Consider the following 14,121-nt stretch of genomic DNA (forward strand, 5'->3'; position numbering starts at 1 on the left):
GAGGGGGTGGGTGCCCTGCTCGATTCGGGGGTCTCAGGCCTGCGCTGCTGTGCCGGCGGGGGCTCGCGAGGGCTGCGGGGACCCTCGGGGAGCCCGATGCCACGGGGGAGGGCTGGTGCTAGCATCCCGCCGCTCACTCCCTGCGGAGGGGCGCAGAAGTTTTCGCGTGATCCCCGGGCCAGCCCGGAGTTGGGGGCTTCCCCACGGGACCCCCACCCGGCTCCCTCCCCCTCCAGGAGCCGGAAGAGACGACATCAGCAGAAGGAAACAAAAGTCGCTTGCAGGCTTCTCCCTCCCCTAACTTTGAAATGCAGAAGGGGAGAGACCTGGGGGAGGGGGGGGCAGGTTTAGGGGGGGCGGCGGCGGGCTGGCAGGCGGCGAGCCGCGCCCCCCCCCCCCGCCCTGCGCAGAGCGAGGCGGCGGGGGGAGCACAACCCTCCTAGACAGCAGAGAATCTCCCCGGAGGTGCCCGCAGCAAGCTGCGCAGCGGCGGCTCCCGGCGCCTCCCACCCTGCCAGGGTGCTGCCATCCATCCCCCCGGCTGCTAGCCTTGTCATGGCACAGAGACGCACGTGGTGGTGGTGGGGGGGGTGACCACAGAGCCCCCCCGGCTCTGTTTGCACAAAGGATGGGGACCAGCCGGTCACCTGCGTTGTGGCTCTGTTCCCCCTTCCCTGGAGTGGGGCAGCTAAATTCGGTTGCCCCCCAGCAAGGTGCCATTTGCAGCCCCGGCTGCAGAGCCAGGCTTGGAGCCACCTGGATAGGGCAGTGGGACGCAGGAGGTCCCCCCTGCTCAGCCAGCCCCCAGGACCGCCTGTTCCTCCCCAGGTCTCACACACTAACAGGACCTCTTACTGCTCCTTCCTCTTAGGAAGGGACGGACACGGAGCTGCTGCCCACATGGAAACGAGCCAGCAGGCGGGAGTGTCCCTTTGTCCCCCTCCGTCCTGCCCGCAGGCGCCAGAGGAGGAATTCCGGTTCGTTCTCTGCGAGGGCTGCCAGCAGGAGTCACCCAACCTCAAGCTCCTCACCTGCCTCCACACCTTGTGCCTCGGCTGCCTCAGCGAAAACAAGCCCATCGGCCAGTGCCCCGTGTGCCGGACCGCCATCCCGCAGGCCAGCGGCATCCCCGACCGGGACAACCTGCTGTTCACCAGCCTGCAGGCCAGGCTGAGCATCTACAAGAAGATCAGCAGCAGCGGCGGCTTGAGCTGCAGCCGGTGCCGGAAGGAGGCGGCGGCAGTCTGGTGCTCCGAGTGCGAGGAGTTTCTCTGCCTCACCTGCTTCGAGGCCCACCAGTGGTTCTTCAAGAAGAGGAGCCATGAGGCCAGGAAGGTGGAGGACCTGAGGGCAGAAACAGCCCACCAGTTCCTGGAAGGCACGAGGAAATCCTGCAGCCTCTTTTGCTCCAGTCCTGGCCACACTGACCAGGGCCACATCACCAGGTCAGAGTGGCACCTTTGCCACCTGCTCGGGGGGCTGCTTTGCCAGAGGACCTCAGGGTGGAGGAGGGAAGGGAGCAGGGGGTTGGGTTGGCGAAGCATGGGTATTTCCAGGTCTCTGCTCTGCAGCAGCCCTGCCCAACGCAAGCTGATTTCTGCAGGACCAACTCTGCCATCTCCTGGCCAGAGCTGAAGGGATTAAGCAGCCTACCTTTGGAGAGGGTCCACAGCAAACTCTGCGAGGCCTGGGCAGGAGATCAGGGGCGATGGGGGTCCCTGGGAAGAAGGAGATGAACAAAACTTTAGGAATTACTGGGTTAAACAATCAGGCTAACACCCAGCATTGTCCCCATGCCTGCCGCTAACGGCCTGGGGCACATCATTCCCTGACTCGTGCCTCAGTTTCCCCTCTCTATAGAATGAGGCTGACCCTCCCCTAGTGCCTCATGGGGAGGATTGTGCCCAGTGCAGCAGAACTGCTTTTTTGCTCCCTCAAAGGCCCTGTGAAGGGAAGGGGGGGACCATGCACTGGCCTTGAACAGAGCTCTATTTCCTCACAGCATCTACTGCAAGAGGTGTGAGAAGCCCCTGTGCTGTTCCTGCGCGCTGCTGGACAGCAAACACTCCCAGTTCTACTGCGACATCCGGACCGAGATCCAGCGGAGGCAGGAGGAGCTGAGCACCATGAGCCTGGAGCTGAAGCAGAGGAAAAGCGGCTTCGAAGATGCCTACAAGGCCCTGCAGGACGAGGTGGCCCGCCTGGAGCAGGTGAGCAGCGAGACTCGGGAGCAGATCCAGCAGCACGTGGAGCAGCTGGTGCGGCTGATCCGGCAGGAGGAAGAGGAGCTGCTGGGGCTGGTGGAGACGCGGCAGGAGCAGGGCCGCCGGGAGCTGGCAAGGGAGCTGCGGCGCGTGGAGGGCGTGCTGCGGCGCATGGAGGCCGGCGAGCGGCTGGTGGAGAAGATGAGCCTCTATGCCACRGASCAGGAGGTGATGGACATGCAGCCCTTCATCAAGGACTCCCTGGAGGAGCTGCAGAGGCTGCAGCCCACAGCGGCCGGGGGCCGAGTGCAGGCCGCCGGGGACTTTGCCGAGTGCAAAGGCAGGCTCCAGGCGCTGGYGGAGCGAGTGACCGGGCAGACAGGTGAGGGGAGGCTGCGTCCGGACCGAGCCCGGCCCGCTCGCTGCTCTTCCGCCCCTGCAGGGAGGCAACGTGGTCAGAGCCCTTTCCTCATCTCCCACTGATCTGGCAGCCTGCAGTAATGCTGCTTGTTCAACTTTGTGTTCCCAGGTGCTCCTAAACCCCTTAAGCCATCCCAAACTGAAGGGCCAGGGAGTGGGAAGGAGAACAGAGCTGCCCCTTCCTTGTTGCAACCTTTTGGCATGTGTTTCCCAGCTCAGCTGCCGGCAGGGCCGGGTGGGTGCTCTGGAGGCTCCAACCCTGGATCAGAGCTCCCTTTCCAGCTGTGCTTCACCCTCCTCTCTGTTGCAGGTGCTGCTTCCCAGGCTGTCCCTGTGGTTGAGGTGGCCCTTGAGAACGACTTGGTGAGATGCCTGTATTTCTTCCCAGTGTGCTATCACGGGAGGGAGCTCCCGCGTCAGCTGAGTCGCAGATCTCCCCCTTCCTCTGACCTTTGCAAGCCTTCCCCAAGGGGCCAGCCTTCCCCTTCCCCATCCCATCAGTTCCTTAGTCGACACAAAAAACCCTGAGGACCTTTCTGCCTATTTTGTAGCCGGTGGCCTGAAGCCTCACTCTAACCGCTGCTCTGTGCTCTCTCCCCAGCAAGAGGAGCCAGGCCAGCTCGCGAGCCAAGGGATCGTGCCCACCTTCACGATCAGCCTCGGGGAGGTGCAGGCGAGCACGGTAAGGACCACTCCTGCAGGGCTGTCCCCCAGCCCGCCGGGGTAGCGTCCTCGCGGTGCCCGCTGCGGGATGCCAGCCCCTCCTGAGCCCCCATAGCCCAGGAGGCGCAGGTACGTGCTGGGCCACCCCGCACCACGGGGACACAGTGCGAAAACAGCCACCTGCCAAAGAGGTGGGAAAATGAGGGACAATATCGCCAAGCTTTGCAGCCCCTCCTGCGTGGGGGCTCATTTCCCAGATGCCTGAATCAGGGGCACTTTGCGTCCCCCCTGCTCAGGCACGCACCGTGGGTGACACGGCGTCCCGGCCCACCCCAGCCCTTACCCCCGCGCTCTCCCTCGCCAGGCTTCCCCCACCGCCGCACAGCCCAAGCGGAGGCTGCGCCACGTGGAAAGGGGCAGCCAGAGCTCGCCCAAGCTGCTGAAGCTGGAGTGTGACAACGGGCCGGCCCCCAGCAATTCCATTTTAAACCAGTGGGACGGCAGGGATGGGCCCAGCACTTCCACGCCAAGCCAAAACTGCAGCAGCATCCCCACCACCAAGGCCTCCAGGAGCCATGCTGATGACGCAGGTGAGGACAGTGGGACGTGGCCCTCCGCGTTACCCCATCTCTCCCTCCAGAACAGCTCCCCGTCTTCCCCAGCCCCTGGGACCCCCCATGCACTCGGTGGCCTTGGCCAAGCCCCTCTGGGCCTGAAGGGTGGAAACAGCTTCCCCGGTCATGAAGGCAAGAGCAAGGGTGCAGATGCTCCAGGTGAACGCAGATGCTCCATCCAGCCCTTTGCCCCGTCCCCCATGTAGCCAAAAGCTTACCTGGGCAAGAGTATAAAAGCAGGGCAGGTGTGCAGAGATACTTCACCTCCAGCAACTAGGAGCTCTGGATTTGTCCAGAGCAAATAGCGATCGCTGCAATACTTAGTGACTGGCACTGAGCACACCCAGCCCCACGGGGAGTTTGCGTACCTGCAGCATCCTGCAGCTCAGCCATACGCTGCCCCATCAGCAGGGAAGAGCCGGGTCTCTGAGAAGAGGAGGCAGGAGAAACATCCACATGGGTTTTAAACAGGTCAGGAGAGGGCTCCCACTCCGCTCCGGGAATGGGGAGGTAGGGAAAAGCCCTCAGGGTGGGCAGGGTCTGCAAGCAGACTGTGTAGCTGTGGCTGGGTAGGTTTGAGCTCCTTGTGGAAGATTTTGCCCTCTAACCGCAGAAAAGCTGGACAAGTCAGGAGGAAATAAGACCAGTCCTCCCATCCCATCATAACACCAGAGGGACTCTGCTTAGCCAGCTGCAAGCCTCTCCCCCTCCAAAATCAGAGTCTCCCCTCCCAGGCCCAGAAAGCCTCAACCCCATCTCATTCCTTCCACAGAAGTTACCAGCATCATCATATGCAGCTCGGAGGACAGCGAGGAAGACACGGTGGTGAGTGTAACACCAGACCTCCCTCCTTGCTGAGCAGGACGGGACCACGATCCCCCAGCCCCGTGACACAGGTGGCAGAAGACTGCAGCTGGCCTTTGCCGAGGCCAGCCACGGCCTGCCCTGCTGCCACCAGACTTTGAGTCTTCCTTCTCCCCTTGCTTCTTCAGGAGGAGGGTGGCCAAAGAGGTGCCCCATTTTCCTGCCTTGCTGTAGATACCCCCCGCCCGGCGCGATCTCCGCTTCCCCGCTCCTGTGTGCGGGCAGATACCAAACTGGCTTGTAGCAGCAGGGAAGAGAAGTAGCATCTTCCACACCCTGCACATGCTCCCTCACTGGAGGGTCTTTTGTTTCCTTAAACCAGGCCCAGATCCCAGCCTCTTCCCATCCTCAGATCAGCCAGACTTGCTCGTGGCTTCCTCTTCCCCTTCGTTTGCTCTAGTGAACAGAGCTCACTGCACAACGCACGAAGGGGGTCCTGGATGCTTGGGAGGGATCTTGGCTGCTCCTTTTTGACTCCATAGCTCCCCTAGGTGTGCCTCAGTTTCCCCAGCTGGAAAATGAGGGTGTCAAACTTTGGCTTCTCTTATAAAGAGCCTTCTGAGCTCTGTTGTAAAGATGGAGGTGGGTGGGAGCACTGTGCTCAGCTCACCGCTAGCCAAGGGCAAGCCAGAGTGGTCAGGGTAACTGCCCCAAAACCAGGACAGTAGCCCAGAGAAACATTCAGCCTGATGGGCCAAGCCATCTCAAATCTAGTCTTTCCTGGATAAATCGGGAGCCCACCTTCACCGTGGTCTAGGCTCTCCTGGTATCAGGAAGTCCCTTCTGGAGCAGCCAGGGCTCTGCTCCCTTCTTTCAAATGCAGCAAACCCCCCTCTGATTTGCACCAAGGTGGGATCACACGCAGGTAGCACAAGGCAAATGATATCCCAAGACGATCCTTTTGAGTCAGTCTATAGCTTCCTGTGAGTGAACGTACAGCTCCTTAAGCCCACCTATAGACTTGACAGAGAAAAATCTCATCCAGGCCAGAGGCTCTGCCTCATGGTCGAATGAGGATGAGCCCAGCAGGGCAAGTAGTTCATCTGATCACCCACCAGCATGCCCCTGGCACTTCATTTCCAAGGACCATTGTGCAGGACTTAGACACAGGCAGGGGAAGAGCAATGTATGAGGACAGAGGATACCACTTCTTTTCTCTTTAAGCTTCAGGCTGTGCTCAGATAATTGCAGCCCTCACACTGCTGCAGGGAGGATTGCTCAGCTAACACCCATTGCTATTTACTCTTCTTTTCCTAAGAGAGACTCAGGCCAAAGTCCCTTCAGCACCCCACTCAAATGCAAATTATCACAGCAGATTTCCTTGTGAAGGCTGGGATGTGGTAAGGACAGCTAGCTAAGCCTCACTGAGAAGGTTATTCTCAGCTAAAAATCAATCTGTGGATAAAAATCAAGTTTGAGTTGAATGTAGCACTCATGCTTGGAGGCAGAGCAGAATTCATCAGTCCCACTGCTGAAATAGGCTGAGAAACTCCTGGGAACCACCAGAGCAAGCAACATCCATTCGAGACTTCCCAGAGTGACACTCCTCCACCTCAGAGCTCCCTGTGATGAGATGAGATTTAATAGTGTTGCCAAAGAAGTGTGTTGCAACTTAATGGCCCAGGCAAAGGTTGTTAGATGAACCAAACTCAGGCTCTCTCCAGAGCCACCCAAATCATTGGAGTCCCTCTACAGTACCAAGCCACCAAGGCACACAGGTTTCATCCTTGCCGTAGCCATGTTAAAAAGGCAGAGCCTCTCCTTCAGAGCACACAGGGCTAGATTTTGGCTGCTCGTCTTGCAAACCATTTGTTGGGCATGTGGACAAAGTGGCCCTCCGTGAGAACACAGGATCTCTACTGCAATTTCATTACCACCAGCATTAGCAGGAGATCTGTCTGGAAACCAAAGCAAGTGTGGCTGGTTTGGGATTAAGGGGGACTGTTTTTGTGGCACTGGCTGAATGAGGAGTTAACAGCCTTTTTTGTATGAACTAATAGTGCAGAAGCTCTTATTACTCTTCAATAAAGCTATTTCCAGAATAAATCCCAACCCACTGCTGTCTTCCTTATTCATTTTTCTACGCTGTTTTTCCTCACTGTCCTGGTTCATCAATAGCAGGGAAAGAGAGCAGCAAGACTAAAACCACTCTCCCCGCTTGCCATTGGCCCTGTATGGCCACTGCTGGTGCCAGGCCACGAGCCCTGTGCTGACTTCAAAAGGGCTTAGGGCTGGGGTCTGGTAGGGCTGTTACCAGCTTGTTGCGTGTTCACACTGCTGTGTGAACCGGGTGTCTTTTGTTACGATATGGAGTTTAAGCATGGGATAGTAGCAAAGGTGCTGAAAATACGAGCAGAGGCAAAAACAGAGATCCCAGGGCTATAAGCAACTCACTGATGGTCAGGTGCTGATCACTGAAGTACAACCTTGAGAGCTGGGAAAAAAATAAAAACCAAAAAAACCAAGCCACCACACACCAGGTTTAAGCATGGCAAGGTGGGGAAAGAGTAGCAGCAGAGCAAGAAAAAAACCACAAAGCTGAGCAATGGGATAAGGCACCTGGGTGCAGCCTGGGCATCGCGTGGCACTGTCCAGGGGGTAGAGGCCGAGGACCTGCCTAGAGACTCATATCTTATAAGAGGACAAGATCTCGATACTGGGGGAAACTTTGTGGGATCACTTTGGGATTGTCTTGCTACACACACCGAACTGAAGCTGCGAGTGCATGGCCTGCTCCCTGGGCCCTGGCTCTGCAAGGACCTGCTGGCCAGTCATCCAGGACTGCCTCCGCTGGTACAAGCGCGTGTGTCTGAACCGAATGCATGGTTCCCCCCACCCCCGACAAATCCTGCGTGTTTTTCCTCTGTCTCACCCTTCAATAAAGCCTTCTTGCACATAAATTCAATTTGGCTAGTTGCTATTTTGGGTAACAAGAGCATCTGCGATCACATTACTTTGCCAAGTTTGGTTCATCTAACTCCCTTACTGCCCCTTTTCAAGGCTCTGGGCAACAGCGTCGTTAAAGGCACAGCCAGAGGAGCACAGCCAGGTTGCAGGGACATGGGGAGCTGCCACCACCCGGTCACTGTCACCATCCTGCCCCTATCCCTTTCCAGCAAGATGAACCCATGCCTTAAAACATCGCCCCTTGTTTTACCTGGCATTAAAGGCAGCTCCAATCACTCAGCTCCCTTTGGCTGGGGAGGGGTAAGAAATCACTCGATTCTGCTCATGTGCTTGCAAACACTTGTCTGGCCACATTTCCAGCACTCCTGGTCTCCTTTTCAGCATTTTCCAACTCCAGGTGGGAGGACATGTAAGGAATTGCTTTGGTGAAGGTGCAGAGAGTCAGTGCGTGGAGTGCAGGGAGATGCATATCCCATTGCTGCAGGGTGGTCAGTGCTATTTCGGGATGAGAAACCGCAGCCAAGCCATGAGCAGCAGTGTTGAACTCCCCTCTCATCCTGGCTGTGCAGGGTTGTCCCTGAGGGAAGGGGCAGAAAGACAAGGTCAGAGCCTCTTGAATACACTGGCCTGCTTTTCCTATCAGCAAATACTCACTGTTGATGACTGCCCCTGCCGAGGCTGCAGGGGCTGTTTGAAGCCTGGCAAGGGAGGGGTGCTCTACCAAGGGCCTTGGTTGCAGGAACATGGGAGGCTCTTTCCTGCTCTGTCCAGGGCTTGTTAGCAGGGCCCAGCAGGGCACATCCCTATTCCGTGCCTCAGTTTACCCTCTGCAACCAGGTGGCTGGGTTTACTTACTCCCCTTGGGAAATGCTGTGCAAGGACAAGCACAGGTTGTCTGCTGAGCCCAGAGAGACATCAAACTTCCCCTTGCCCAGTTCATCCTCCTTTTCCTGTTTAAGCTCATTAGCATCTAATACCATGGCTGCTCAGCCACATTTACGTCCCCTATTTGGGCTTGAGGTTGTGTCCATATGGAGGAATGCAGAACAGGACAGCAGGTCCCAGGACCTGGGCACCATCTGCTATGCCAGCTGTCTCACTCCCACCGCTCGGTTAGGAAGAGCCATGCTGGGGGCTCTGCTCTTGCTCACTTGGCCCCGTCCATGCCAGGAGTTCAGCCCAGGCTCTGGGCTCTTCCTGGGACTCACCATGAGCCAATCTACTGCTGAGACATGATGTGGGCCCAGGCTTTCCCTGGTGGTGCAGGGACATGGTGGGTTTTGTGGCATCACACAAGTGCGTCCTTGCTTAAAACCTCCAGGCTTGCGTTGCACCCAAAGCTACAGCTCATGCCTCCCCAGCCAGGTCCAAAGCAGGTGACTTCAGGTCAGCAGCTGGGACTCGTTCCCCTTCTCTGTTCTCTTGCAGGTCTTCAGCAAGCCCTTCAGCCCCCTGCACTCAGGGAGCAGCACTGCGCACCACAGCCCTGGCTCTGGCAGCCCCTGGGGCCACGGGCCAGGGCTGAGCACCTTGGTGTTCTTCGACTTGAAGGTCGACCAGAAAAGTGAGCGGGTTACTCTGCCCTTCAGGGGGTTGGGGGGAGAGCAGAGGGCAGCTGCCGGCAGAGAGGGACAGGCTGGCTCAGGGGGCATCCCAGTGCCCTGGCAGGCTGGGGCTCAGTCCTCTCGCTTTCCCGGCCCTTACGCCTGCCCTGCACTTTCCCCTCCGCAGCTCAGCAGATCACGCAGATAGCAGCAGCCAATGGAGATCACGCCTTCAAGACACTGATCCAGACGCCCGAGTCAGTGCTCACACTGCTCTCTCAGGGCGTCCCCCTGGAGACTGCAATGGAGCAGCTCCTCTGGTACCTCCACTCTGTCCCCAGGCCCATCCTGGTCGTCTATAACTTCTGGGCACCGGAGCTGCCCACTCTCTTTAAAGCCCTGGATGCCACAGCCAGGAAAGTAGACTTCTGCCACACTGTGGGTGGTTACTTGGACATGTTGCCCATGATCAAAGAGAAGTTTCCCAAGGCACCTTCCTACAAGCTGAAGAGCCTGCTGAGAAAACACCTTCAGCAGCAGCTGAATGAAGGCAGCGCCCTGGCGACAGTGAAGGCACTGCAGGGTCTGGGTGAAGCCCTGGAGCTGTTTGCCTGCCCCAGTCCAGGGCCTGTGCTCACACACTGCAACCTGCAGAGTTACACGATCTTGCGGACTCTGATGCAGGAAAAGCTCCTCACCAAAAGAGCTGCCAAGATCCTGGCCAGGCGCAACCTCATCCTCTGGGAGCTGGAGCAGGCATAGGCAGCAGGAGGGCCCCAGTGGGGCTACAGCACCAGAGCTGTTGCACTGTGGTGTGGGCTGGCCAGGTCTCAAGCTAACCCCGTCACGGATGCTCACTCTGGCTTCCTGAAGAGCCACCAAGGAGCCGAGCACACCTAGCTTCTGCACAGAGCATCCCCTGCACTGCAGTTTCCGGCATCCTATGCATTAACCAGGGTTCACTGTTCCCTACAAGTTCCTGAACCCTTCTATTCCTGGCATGGGGCATAAGAGGGATCAGGGCTCCAGGTCAACTCTAAGGGGAACAAACAACCCCACTGAATTAACACCTTTATAAAATAAATTATGCAGCACAGCAGAGCAGTGTATCTACGCCTCCATCTCCCAGCAAGGGCACAGGGAAGATGTTCTCTAAGTGCTATTTGTACCAGATGCAATGCAACCATTTTGGAAAGAAACCAAGTCTCAGCCCTGTCGCAGCCAGGCAGCAGGAGGTACCTTGATTTTGCAAACCTTTGCAGCCCAAATCTGGCCTGTGGTGGCAGGCAGACATTTCTAGCTGTGTCACCCTCTTTGGGCAGGTTGCCACGTCCCAGTCCTGGGGCAACACATCCTCTGCCCCCATGTCCTCTGGGGACAAGGCCTCCTGTCCCTGTGCTGGAGGGGCAGGCCCAGGGTGCCCGAGTGGGACATGGACAGGGCAATGCAGGAGACACACCACCAGGTGTCTCCTTTGTACAGCTGGGTGCGCATTTGCACATGCTCGTACCTACGCAGACGCATTAGTGCATAAATGTGTGTTCACTCACTCACCTGCGCATGCACGCACATTCATGCATGCACACTTGTGTGCGCACACGGCTACTCTCACGAATGCACACACGTGCAAAGAGACCTCTGCACAAGCTGCCACACTGCTTTCCCCATGTTGCCAAGTCCGTGTGCATCCATACACACACACAAGCATGGCCATACAACACCCCCCCCCCCCCCGTCCTTTCCCCCAGGGAGCCATGGCCTCTATCACATGCATATCCTGCCTGAGGGCTTGCCAAAATCTGCCCAGCTGCAGCCATCACCAGGGCATCTGGTCTGCTAAAGGGGGCAGAGAGGGGACAGGGCACAGGGGGAGGAATAACTGTAGCAAGTCATGAGGCCGGACAGTGACATGGGGCCAGCGAGCCTCTAGACAGCAGTCCTGGGAGGAAGCACCCGCTGCAGGCACTCAAGAGCCAACTCCACCTTCCCTTTCACCAGCTAGCCTGGAAGTGCAGGTGCCTGGTCCTCTTCCTCCAGATCCAAGAGGGGAAAGGGGCAGCCAGGGTGGACTCCTGCAGAGGACAGCCCAGCCAGGGCAGTGCCAATGCACCATCAGAGCATGGCACCAGGGGCAGCTGAAAGCAGGTGATGGGCAGGGAAAGGATGTGCCAAAGGCAGCTGGGGCAGCAGGGGAAAAGGCTTCCCCAGAGCTGACACCAGCCCCAGAACACCCTTGCCCCTCACCACAGGGAGCTGCTGACCTCCTCCTCCTCAGTGGGGAGGCAGCAGAAGCTGCCAGACTCAGGGAATCGGGATGAGACAGGAAGAAAACAAACCCCATCATTTGGGAGCCCCCACAGAACCAGGAAGGGCCCAGAAGCAGCCATGAAATATTCAGGCAAGGTCTTATCTGCAAGACAGGGGTAAGTGAGGGGACTGCATCACCCCCTGCCTGTCCCACCCGCTGCCTTTCCTGGCTCTTAAAATCCTGATGCAAGCAGGACAGCTATGGCACCACGTGATGTGCTCTCGTGATTCAGGGAGCAATCCCAAGGGAACAGGGGTGAGGGCAGGGAAACGTGCAGGGCAGGAGGGCTTGTCACCGGACCTAGACAAGGCCATCCTGGGCCAGGGGGTCAGTCCACCTCTGACCTCAACTGGGTTCACGAGGGCCAAGGCTAGCCACTGCTCAGCCAGGCGCTCCCCTGCAGGCCGTGTTCCTGCAGTTGAGGAATTCACATCTCGCTTGCCCTGTAGCCTCTCTGATGTCTACTACAGGGTTATGTGCCTTGAGCAGCCATAGAAGGCAAGTGGGTAGTCACCTACAAGGGACACAGCCACAGGAGAGCAAGCACCATCTGTCTGGTGTCACTGGCCTCATCAGAGTCTTGTAAAACAATGGTAAAGTCAATGGTCTGGAGGAGCCAGATTAGCTCTGCGTTGCCATAAAGCTCAGTCACCCAGCTAGAAGAGGGTTATCATCATTAGTCACTGCAGGGTGATCAGAGCAGCGTTCAACAGGCTCCAGCCCTGGAGGAAAGGGTGGCAGCTGGGGCGTCCCTAGCAGGGAGGCAGCTCCCAAAAACAGTCCCCAGCCTCCACCTCAGGCAGGGCATTTCTGTACCCTGCCAGGCTGGCACAGCCCAGGAAAGTCAAAAGAAGGAGCAGCGGCCAGCCCATGCCCACCCCAGGGGTTTTGCAGTGGGAAGGGGGTATGGCAGCCTTCATGTGATGTGCCCCTGATTTCAGACCCACTACCCAAATGCCTTGGTGTCGCAGCCTTTTTGCAGGGACAATTTTGACACAAACTAACACACAGAAGGAGGCTGAATTCAGGCACTGGCAGATCCAGGGCGGAGAGAGGACCATAATCCTTCCTGTGGGGGTGGAAACTGGTGCGACATCTTTGTGTGATGATGCTGAACCCTACTTTGGCCTCTCTGCCACCCACATCCACCCTGTGAAAGTCAGAGGCATTGGGAAGAGCAGCAGTTTTTAGAGCAAGAAATAACTTTACAGAATTAAGCTAATAGCCTGAAATGATATATAATATGCTGCTTGCTTGATTGGCTGTTATTAATAATGCATTGCTCAATCTAAACCATTCATAAAATGATTCCCTGTTAGCCCAGAGCAAAGTGCTATGGGATTCACAAAGGAAAAAAAATAAAAGGCAAGAAAGAAGAGCATAAATCCTCCCCATTTATGAAAATGGATTTCTCCAACACACAGGCAAAACTAATTAGAGCCAAAGGGCCAGCTCCTCTGCATTCAGTTATACCCTGCAAATTCACTTGGGTTGGATGGCAGGAGTGGGTGGAGGGGCAAGGCAGTGAAGGACCTGTGCTGTTAGTAAAAATCTGCCCGCTAACACCCAAATGGATTTGGATCTCAGAGATAATCAAGAGCAAGGGGTGGTGGTGGACAGATGGGGGGGCTCTGTTAAGTATTTGGAGAAGCAGAGGCACATCTGGAGGGAGGTAAAGCTGAGAGAGGTCTTGCCTAGGTAGAGGGAGAAATCACATAATCTCTGACCAGCCAGGTCTCCAGCCAGGACATGCCCTGAGGAAGGTCTCTGTACACACTCACCTGGTGTCTGAGGAGCCAGGTCATGTCTGGAAGCCAAAGAACACAGGAGGTCCCAACCACGGGCTTGACCTTCTCCTCCTCAAATAACAAATGTTCCTGACCACCTTGGAGGGGAGGATTGCTCCCCCAGATGCTTCCAGGCAGGGACTAGCAACTAGCAGGTATAAACCAGCACATCCTCATTGGTTTCAGTGGCAACCTAGTGAGTCCTACAGCTGGAAGGCTGCCCTCATTTATACCAGTTGAGATTAAGCCCTCCCCACTCCCCCCCACCCCCAGCAACCCCAGCGGGGCTGTGATCATTGACACCAGCTGAGGATCTGGCCCCCAGCTCAGCTTCTACTTGTCACATATTAGGAGCATGCCAGGGCATTTTCTGCAGGATGCCTGAAGCTAAGGGCAGCTGTGCTGTTAGCAGGAGAGGCTGACAGCCCCACCACCTCCTCTTCCATCCATCCATCCATCCATCCATCCATCCATCCATCCTCCACCATCCTCTGCTGGAGCTCTTCATCTGAGAGGTTGAAAAGCTACCGCGAAGGTTGTTACTCCCTGCACTTGTGCATGGGAAACTGAGGCACAAGGGGTGACAGGAACTCCATGTGTAGTGTTTGTTGAGGAGGCATGACGTGAAGGGAGGTTGTCAGCCACACCATGCAGCTTTACACTGTGATGCCCTCCAGTGTGTGTAGGTTAGGGTCTGGCCCCAGGAGTGGGGAAGGAGAGAAGCATTATCCATCCAGTCACACACAGGGCTCATCCTGTGACCCACTTCTAGCATGACATGCTGCTCCAATGCTCCTGAAACGTGTCTGG

General features: G+C 57.1%; 1 protein-coding gene across 2 annotated transcripts; it reads left to right on the forward strand.

Annotated features, from left to right (window-relative positions):
• The first annotated feature begins 875 nt into the window (after nt 1-875).
• On the forward strand, nt 876-10,300 carry PML (promyelocytic leukemia). Of its 2 annotated transcripts, XM_026068355.1 has the most exons (9): nt 876-1,445; nt 2,003-2,586; nt 2,734-2,859; nt 2,935-2,987; nt 3,226-3,306; nt 3,652-3,877; nt 4,674-4,726; nt 9,101-9,236; nt 9,404-10,300. In XM_026068355.1, the coding sequence occupies exons 1-9, from the start codon at nt 901-903 to the stop codon at nt 9,976-9,978; spliced, it is 2,379 nt and encodes a 792-aa protein (XP_025924140.1). In that variant the 5' UTR covers nt 876-900; the 3' UTR covers nt 9,979-10,300. The 2 variants fall into 2 exon arrangements, with proteins under 2 accessions (XP_025924140.1, XP_025924142.1); XM_026068357.1 differs by lacking the exon at nt 2,734-2,859.
• The last annotated feature ends 3,821 nt before the right edge of the window (nt 10,301-14,121 follow it).

Source organism: Apteryx rowi, unplaced genomic scaffold, assembly GCF_003343035.1.
Source record: "Apteryx rowi isolate R43461 unplaced genomic scaffold, aptRow1 scaffold_27, whole genome shotgun sequence".
Classification (NCBI taxonomy): Eukaryota; Metazoa; Chordata; class Aves; order Apterygiformes; family Apterygidae; genus Apteryx; species Apteryx rowi.